At 46.2% G+C, this 10,012-nt stretch overlaps 1 protein-coding gene across 1 annotated transcript; it reads left to right on the top strand.

The window, feature by feature from the left end:
• The first annotated feature begins 6,429 nt into the window (after positions 1-6,429).
• On the top strand, positions 6,430-9,699 carry LOC119316554 (protein TIC 21, chloroplastic-like). The gene is made up of 4 exons (XM_037590878.1): positions 6,430-6,730; positions 7,768-8,025; positions 8,305-8,508; positions 9,450-9,699. The coding sequence occupies exons 1-4, from the start codon at positions 6,476-6,478 to the stop codon at positions 9,549-9,551; spliced, it is 819 nt and encodes a 272-aa protein (XP_037446775.1). The 5' UTR covers positions 6,430-6,475; the 3' UTR covers positions 9,552-9,699.
• The last annotated feature ends 313 nt before the right edge of the window (positions 9,700-10,012 follow it).

Here is a 10,012-nt window from a genome sequence, read left to right as displayed (position 1 = left end):
GGCATGAGCTTGGAAAACCATTTTCAGCTCTTGGAACATCTCATATGCTCTGTGCTGCTCAAAACGCTTTTGGAGCCCCGGCTCTAAGCTGTAAAGCATGCCACACTGAACCAGGGAGTAATCATCACTATGCGACTGCCAGGCGTTCATAAAATCTTGAGTTGCTGGGAAAATAGGTGCTTCACCTAGCGGTGCTTCAAGGACATATGCTTTCTTGGCAGCTAGGAGGATGATCCTCAAGTTACGGACCCAGTCCGTGTAGTTGCTACCATCGTCTTTCATCTTGGTTTTCTCTAGGAACGCGTTGAAGTTGAGGGCAACATTAGCGTGGGCCATTTGATCTACAAGACATATTGCAAAGATTTTTAGACTATGTTCATGATAATTAAGTTCATCTAATCAAATTATTTAATGAACAACCACTCAGACAGACATCCCTCTAGTCATCCAAGTGATACATGATCCGAATCGACTATGTCGTGTCCGGTCATCACGTGAGACAGACTAGTCATCAACGGTGAACATCTCTATGTTGATCGTATCTACTATACGACTCATGTTCGACCTTTCGGTCTCTCGTGTTCCGAGGCCATGTCTTTACATGCTAGGCTCGTCAAGTCAACCTAAGTGTTTTGCATGTGTAAATCTGGCTTACACCCGTTGTATTCGAATGCTAGAATCTATCACACCCGATCATCACGTGGTGCTTCGAAACAACGAACCTTCGCAACGGTGCACAGTTAGGGGGAACACTTTCTTGAAATTTTAGCGAGGGATCATCTTATTTAAGCTACCGTCGTTCTAAGCAAATAAGATGTATAAACATGATAAACATCACATGCAATCAAATAGTGACATGATATGGCCAATATCATTTTGCTCCTTTTGATCTCCATCTTCGGGGCGCCATGATCATCATCGTCACTGGCATGACACCATGATCATCTCCATCATCGTGTCTTCATGAAGTTGTCTCACCAACTGTTACTTCTACTACTATGGCTAACGGTTAGCAATAAAGTAAAGTAATTACATGGCGTTATCATTGACACGCAGGTCATGTAATAAATTAAGACAACTCCTATGGCTCCTGCCGGTTGTCATACTCATCGACATGCAAGTCGTGATTCCTATTACAAGAACATGATCAATCTCATACATCACATATATCATTCATCACATCCTTTTTGGCCATATCACATCACACGGCATATGCTACAAGAACAAGTTAGACGTCCCTAATTGTTGTTGCAAGTTTTTTACGTGGCTGCTATAGGTTTCTAGCAAGAATGTTTCTTACCTACGCCAAAACCACAACGTGATATGCCAATTTCTATTTACCCTTCATAAGGACCCTTTTCATCGAATCTGATCCAACTAAAGTGGGAGAGACAGACACCCGCTAGCCACCTTATGCAACTAGTGCATGTCAGTCGGTGGAACCAGTCTCACATAAGCATACGTGTAAGGTCGGTCCGGGCCGCTTCATCCCACGATGCCGCCGAATCAAGATAATACTAGTAACGGCAAGTAAATTGACAAAATAGATGCCCACAACAACGTGTGTTCTACTCGTGCATAGAAACTACCATAGACCTAGCTCATGATGCCACTATTGGGGATCGTTGCAGAAATTAAAAAATTCTACGCATCACCAAGATCAATCTATGGAGAGACTAGCAACGAGAGAGAGGGGAGTGCATCTTCATACCCTTGAAGATCGCGATGCGGAAGCGTTACAAGAACGCGGATGAAGGAGTCGTACTCGCAGCGATTCAGATCGCGGTTGATTCCGATCTAAGTGCTGAACAACGGCGCCTCCGCGTTCAACACACGTACAGCCCAGGGACGTCTCCTCCTTCTTGATCCAGCAAGGGGGAAGGAGAAGTTGGGGAAGAGCTCCGGTAGCACGACGGCGTGGTGGTGGAGCTCGCAGTTCTTCGGTAGGGCTTCGCCAAGCTCAACGGAGGAGGAGGGGGTGTTGCAGAGGGGGAGGGCTGCGCCTTGGATGTGGTGTTGTTGCCCTCCCTCCACCCCTCTATTTATAGGGCGGAGGAGGAAGGGGGCCGGCCCCTCTAGATGAGATCTAGAGGGGGCGGCGGCCAAGGGGAGGGGGCTTGCCCCCCAAGCCAAGGGGGGCGCCACCTTTAGGGTTCCCCCCAACCCTAGGCGCATGGGCCCTAGGGGGGATGGTTCCCAGCCCACTTAGGGGCTGGTTCCCTTCCACATACAGCCCATAGGGCCCTCCGGGGCAGGTGGACCCTCCCGGTGGACCCCCGGAACCCCTTTGGTGGTCCCGGTACAATACTGATAAACCCCCGAACACTTCCGGTGACCGTATGATTACTTCCCATATATAAACCTTCACCTCTGGACCATTCCGAAACTCCTTGTGTTCTACTCGTGCATATCATATATGCATAGACCTGGCTCGGATGCCACTGTTGGGGAACGTAGCATGCAATTTCAAAAACTTTCCTACGCTCACGCAAGATCTATTTAGGAGATGCATAGCAATGAGAGGGTAAGAGTGTGTCCACGTACCCTTGTAGACCGAAAGCGGAAGCGTTTCGGCCGATCAAGCACCGAACGTACGGCACCTCCGAGTTCTGCACACGTTCAACTTGATGACGTCCCTCGAACTCTTGGTCCAGCAAAGTGTCGAGGGAGAGTTCAGTCAGCACGACGGCATGGGGACGGTGATGGTGAAGTTATCCGCGGAGGGCTTCGCCTAAGCACTACGTGAATTTAACTGGAGGCGTAAACTGGAGGGGGGCGCCACAAACGGATAGGAATCAATGTTGTGTGTTCTAGCGGTGCCCCCACACATATATAGGTGGGAGAGGGAGAGGGGCAGCAAGGGGCGCCCCAAGTAGGAGTAATCCTACTTGGGCTCCTCCCACAAGTCGGCCTCCCCTCCCCCTTCCATAAGTGTCGGAGGGGGAAGGAAAGAGAGGGGGGAGAAGGAAAGGGGGAGGATGAATCCTCCCCTTTCCTTCTCCCTTCCATTACTTTCCTTCTCCTCCTATTCAGCCTATAGGGGGCGCACCAGCCCCTTAGGGGCTTGTCTGTCCCTCTCTTGGCCCATTAGGCCCATATAGTTTGCCGCGGGTTGCCCGGAACCCCTTCCGGTGACCCGATACTTACCCGGTACCCCTGTAACACTTCCGGTGCTTGAATACTACCGTCCTATATATGAATCTTTACCTATCGACCATTTCAAGACTCCTCATCATGTCTGTGATCTCATCCGGGACTCCGAACAACATTCGGTCACCAAATCACATAACTCATATAATACAAAATTGTTATCGAACGTTAAGCGTGTGAACCCTACGGGTTCGAGAACTATGTAGACATGATCGAGACACCTCTACGGTCAATAACCAACAGCGGAACCTGGATGCTCATATTGGTTCCCACATATTCTATGAAGATCTTTATCGGTCGTACCGTAATGACAACATACGTTATTCCCTTTGTCATCGGTATGTTACTTGACTGAGATTCGATCGTCGGTATCTTCATACCTAGTTCAATCTCGTTACCGGCAAGTCTCTTTACTCGTTCTGTAATGCATCATCCCGCAATTAACTCATTAGTCACATTGCTTGCAAGGCTTATCATGATGTGCATTACCGAGAGGGCCTAGAGATACTTCTCTAATACTCGGAGTGACAAATCCTAATCTCGATCTATGCCAACCCAACAAACACCTTTGGAGATACCTGTAGAGCATCTTTATAATCACCCAGTTATGTTCTGATGTTTGATAGCACACAAGGTATTCCTCCGGTATCCGGGAGTTGCATAATCTCATAGTCGAAGGAATATGTATTTGACATGAAGAAAGCAATAACAATAAAACTAAACGATCAACATGCTAAGCTAACGGATGGGTCTTGTCCATCACATCATTCTCCTAATGATGTGATCCTGTTCATCAAATGACAACACATGTCTATGGTAAGGAAACTTAACCATCTTTGATTAACGAGCTAGTCTAGTAGAGGCTTACTAGGTACACTGTGTTTTGTCTATGTATCCACACATGTATCAAGTTTCTGGTTAATACAATTCTAGCATGAATAATAAATATTTATTATGATATAAGTAAATGTAAATAACAACTTTATTATTGCCTCTAGGGCATATTTCCTTCACTATAGGTGTATTGGAGCAACCTAGGACCAAGCACGATGAAAGGACCAAGGATGGGTTCAATACGGAGTCAGCTAGGGGTCAGACTTAGCCATTTCGAAGGTCAAAAAAAGTCATTTCTCGAAAATTCTCCAAATTAAGATCTAGGACCATAAATAGATTGGTGTCGTTCATACGAATCAATGAGCCCAAGAACGTCAAATTCCGAGTTCGTATGAAGAAATGACGACCGTTTTACCGGAGGAGGTCAGATTAAAAGAAGATGTTCCAAATGACCGCGTGCGGTCGTTTCAGCGGTCGTTTAACATGCAGATAGCTCCAAAAATTGCCCTTCCAGATGGGATTCTTCATCGATTTTGTCCCCAATAATTCCCACGGGATCCTTGGCTCGTAATGAAGGGATTGAGAAAGATAAATCTCCTCTTGAGCCCTTGGATGACCACATCAACGAAGGAGATACCCGGGGGCCTTCATATAATCACCATCAACCCTAGCCACCACCTTCTCATCATTCATTCATCCACGCAGTTGTCATCCATCTCCATTGTTACTCCAAGACCACCTCCATAGAGAAGAGAAGGGCCAAGCCAAGAGGAAGAAGGGGTGCCTCCACCATGCGCACCTGCCTTCGAGCCATTCCGCTCTTCACCATCGGCGTCCTATCATCACCATCGGCACCGCCATGCTCCTCTCCTCCACCTGATTCATGCTGGCTTGTAACCTACCTTCTCCCTCTATGATGTTTGAGTAGTTGTGTTAGTTCTCGAGGATTTGGATGAACCCTTGAATGATTATTACTTTGTTGAATAAGAGATCCAATATTCTCTTTATATGTATTGCGTTGATTGCCTCATGGTGTTGTGAAGGGCGCCCACACAGCATTAGCCACTTATGGACTTGAGGTGGTTTATACTGGTGAGAAGGGTAGTTGTGGAGGGTAGGTAGTGAGAGGACCTATTCTCGCTTCGTCCCTGATCATTGCGATAGGGATTAGTGGAGAATGCTAGAACTTAAGGCCATGACCATGGGGAGTTTGTCGTGGGAATGAGTCTGACAGTAAGAGTAGGGGTACGTAGGAGGAGGCGGGATCCTAGCTACGACGAGATTGTACACACGAGTTTACGAGTTCAGGCCCCTCTCGGAGGAGGTAATAGCCCTACGTCTCGGTGCCGCGGAGGCTGGTCAACTGGATATGTGTGAAAGTTACAGGGGGTGCGAACCCTTGTGCCAAAGGAGGGAGTGGCTTATATAGAGTGCGCCAAGTCCCTCGAGCCCTCGGTTACACAAGGTTCAATGTGAGTTAATATAGTGGCGTTACTAGTAACGCCTGCTATGGAGCGAACTCCTGGTTGTTGCCATCCTGGGGTGACTGTAGGCCTTCTATGCTCTGAGTGGTTGGTTGTTCGTACGGTCGAGTGTTGTTTATCTGGTCGAGTGGAATTGGGATATCCGAGTGAAATCTTCCGTCGAGTGGTTTACACTTCAGGGGTAATTTCAGTCGGTATCTTGTGTTGCACTTTGCATGTCTTTGACTTCAGGGTAGTGTCCTTGGGTAGGGTGTCTAGGTCAGGCCTAAGACTCTACCCTAGGTACGTGTCATCGTCAGAGTTCACTCCCCTTAATCATCTTTTGATAACTGGAGTGGGGAAGCATGGTGGTGGCATGAGTGCATGCAGTAACCTTAGTGGGGATGCATACTTTAATGGCTCCACCCACACGAGATCATATACAAGTGGCTTAATGATAACACGAATCAGTCGCCACCCAAGCTCGTGATGATTTGACGTGATGTCGTCTGGAGCTCCCTATACTTGGTCATTAGGCTTGTAGCAAAGGCATCAAACTGCCCACGATTCTAGGCGAGGTGGTAGGAGTGTGTGCAGTTTGATCGCGACATGAAAATGTGCATTTATATGAGTGATCATACAATTGATTCAACTGTATAAAATATGTGATCTTATTCAAGAGGCTTGTTGATTCACGAAGAATGATACTTCCTCAAGTCATTTCAGACAGCTCAAAATGGGTTGTTTTGTACATTGTTTGAAATGTTTTGAAGGTATTATAAAAGTGAAAAGAGGGAGTATTCCAAATTTTTTGCATGAGTCGTTTATTAGGTGCTTTCAAGAAAGTTATCCTAAATTTGGTTAGAATTTATTATGTTCGATCGATGCAATGGTACTCAAACGTGGGAGCGGCAGTGCCCAACGGAAAATAACAAAACCAGAGGGTGGTTCACGCTAAACTTCCGCTGGAAAAGACAACGGCGAGCACGACCGCTGCACAACGGGCGAGTAGCATCGCAATCACCAAAATGCAGGCGCTCCTACTCCCATCGCGGCTGCCGCCGCCGCTGCTCCGGCAGCGAGGGCTTCCCGCTGTTGCGTCGCTCGCCAGCCATCCCCTCAACGGAGCTACCCTCCCTACTGGGCGCCTCTGCTTCGGGGGCGGCGAAGCCGCTCCACGGCGCCTCACTGTGGCGGCGGCGGCGTCCTCGTCTTCGTCGGGCCCTCTCTACCCGCCGCCTCCCCCCACCGAGCAGACAATTGAGCGCGCCAAGCTCGAGCAGGTGCTTCCCTAATTTTATCCCCTTTGATTGATCCATCGACGTCCGGTCCCTTGACCCACGCGTGAAGTAGGGTTCTTATCCTGCTTTCTTGAGAAAGGTTATGTTTGGAAATCTGTATGGGAATTTTAGATTTATGTATTTTAGAGTGACACATGAAGTATTTACTGTTGGGCTATGTGATGGTTGCTTGTCTTAGGATAATGCACTCGGGCATGATGATGTTTAGGGTTTAGGAAATTAAGTGATTTGTATCTGATATATCTCAAGTACAGGGAAATTGCTGAAATGTCAGCATAATTGGACGCTAAAGATATCATAGATAGATATTTCAGGTCTGAATCTTGTTGATAGAACCTCTCCTCACTGAGCATTTCATGGTGTGCCTGCTGGTTTCGTTTTGATGTGATAGTTGAGAGGATTGTGTGTTGGTGATTTTGCTAGTGCGCTTATAACTGTTTAATGACAGGTATCGTTACCTTATCAGGTTTGGATCTTACCAATAAAACCACTGTCCTCATTAGGCATTTCATGGTATTTTGGCTTTGTTTTGCTGTGATAGTTGATGGTTCAAAATTGTATATTCGTGATTTTGCTAGTGCCCATATGTCACATCTGTTGCATGTAGATTGAAAAATGATAGTGAAATATTGGGTTAATAAATACAGCGCTCCCCAGTCATGACCTATTGATCCTTAGGATTTCATATCTTCTGGTTAAACTCTCTTACCTAGAAAAAGTGACACGGCATGTTTTAATTGCGATGTCATTTCTTCCAACTTTCCTGGCTCCTACGTTTAGTGAACAATCTGCCATCCTGATACCTGAAGCCACATTGTGACAATGTTCTTCTTTTCCCAGCTGTATGTGTTGTATTAGGCTGGTTAACCTGCGTGATGCTGGTAGCTTTGAATTAGGCTGTTTATTCACATAGCTAAAGTTATATTGCATGTATATTGATTATCTTTAAGTACTACTCTAAGCCATGTACCATGACTGAAGCATATATCTTCATTCCTTTTCAATGACTGAATGGACAGGTTATCAAGAGGCTAGAGAAAACAGCTAGGTATTTCAAGAATTTGGGTACCCTAGGGTTCTGGTCCCAGTTGGTGTGCACGTTTGTTTCTGCTGGAATTTTGTCATTCTCCACAGTTGTTACCGGGAAGGTTACATCACCCTTTACATTCTACACAACTGCTGCTGGCGTTGCTGCAGCTTTTATTTCAGTCTTCTGGTCATTTGGCTACATCCGTCTTTCTGAAAGACTTCGGAAAACAGCAAGCGCACCCGCAAAGGTACTCTCTTTCTTGACCACCCATTTCACATTGTTACCAGCAAAAGGAACGAGTTTTTTTTTCATATCAGAGAACCATAACCTTCTCCACTGCTTGTGGCTCATCTTGTGTACTTATCTATCTTGTGTACCATCTGAGAGTTGGACTAATTTTTTACGCATTTGAATGGTAGTGCAAAGATAACTCATATCTGCTTATTTTTGTTTTATGCATGAGAAGATATACTTCAGATATGGTTTTCTTTCAGATTCGAATATTAAACTGTGGACTGATTTCCAGGCTCCTCCACGGGCTGATGTGATTAAAAGTCTGAAAAATGGCATTGTGCTCAATATTCTTGGGATGGGCGCAGCTGTTCTCGGTATGCAGGCACTTGTTGGTGCTTTGGTAGCAAAAGCCCTTACTACCTCCGCAGTCCCCTATTATCAGGCAACTTCCGCCGGCCAAAGTCCTGTTTTGGCTCTAGATGTATTCCTGGTTCAGGTATTTGATTGCTTATTTATTACGTTCGTATTTCTGAATTCTGAAAGTGTGTTCTTCTATATGTAATACTCCCTCAGTCCCATAATGTAAGACGTTTTTGCAAGCTAACGTAGCTTGTAAAAATGTCCTATATTGTGGGACGGGGGGAGTATGAATTTTGATGCCACACATTACTCTACAATCAAGATCATAAACTGTTGTGCTTCATGTAAAAACAGCAAGACCCATAAGCCTGATTGTAATTGCAAGTTTTGATAAGCCAATGTATAGCGAGGGACATGACTTTGTACATTATCATCTGCTTTGGGTCATTTGTCTAGGACCAAATCTGTACTGTAATAGTTCTGGCCTGTCTGTGGTACTTATATAGTTTTTCAGATTGTGCTACTTATATAGTTATAGTTATACTTTCATAGCACACAACCTGAATACATACCTTCAGATCCTCCAAACTTTGCCTTTAAAATCGTGTAAATAACCAACACAGTGAACATTCAGTAACAAGTTTTGTGGATTCCAAACTTAGGCTGTGTTTGGCGTTGCGGTGGATTCACATAGTCCCGTTCACCCCACCCAATTTTCCCTGTTTTAGTGTTTGTTTGACCTGCTGTTGCGCGCTTTTGTGTCAAACTGTTCACAGCAGTTTTTAAAATAAGCACAACACAACACAGTTCATCAACTGCAAAATGAGCCTTAACTAGTACAGTACTAGCCAATATTTTTTTGTTTCTGTCCGAATATTTAGGAAAAATGCTTACGTGTTGGTTTCGAAATTTCTAATTGCGAAGTAAGAAACTGTGAGTTGAAACCAGAGTTACTGAAGTTCAATTGCTTAAGCTGGAAGTTTAATTTCTTGAAGGCTTCATGACTCATAACTCGTCAGTGCCAGTGACCATTCACGAGAAGTAATCTAACAGCCTTTTAATCCTCACTGTGCGCAGGCCTCAGCAAACACCATACTGTCGCATTTCCTAGGTGTGGCGACTTCCCTGGAGCTGCTCCGTTCCGTGTCAATCGCCCCGACCGAGCCTGCTGCGACATGAGCCAGGAGCCCAAGAGCTGCTGGATTCCTTTACTTTGCACTTGTTTTCCTTTCTCCCTGACTGCCTAGGAATAGCATCTCGTGTGCGCCGGTATAATGTCTTGACATTTCGGCTTAAATGAGCAGGTTCCGTGTGGCCTCCTTAATCCTGTCTTCTTATCGGAGCGTGTGAGCAGCAGCTCTTCGTCTCGTTTTTTTGGGGGGAGGTGAATTCATCTCGTTGGTGGTGGGACTGTTGGTACGCAACGAGAGCACCACGCTGTGGGGGCCAGAGGCGATGCACCACGGTCGCCACTACTCCCGTCCGTGCAACACCAGTGGCAGTCGCACGGCCGTTTACGCTCACGTGGTGACCGAGCCAACAGTTGAATTCCGGAGTACCGCCGCTCGTGCATGACAGGTAGTAAGGCCTGTCCGGTTTCACTCGCACGGCAGGCTCGCTCGCTGGAAGTTTCGCGCGCG

Source organism: Triticum dicoccoides, chromosome 6A (assembly GCF_002162155.2).
Source record: "Triticum dicoccoides isolate Atlit2015 ecotype Zavitan chromosome 6A, WEW_v2.0, whole genome shotgun sequence".
NCBI lineage: Eukaryota > Viridiplantae > Streptophyta > Magnoliopsida > Poales > Poaceae > Triticum > Triticum dicoccoides.
Note: the sequence above shows the minus strand (reverse complement) of the source record. Positions and strands in the feature narration are given on the sequence as shown.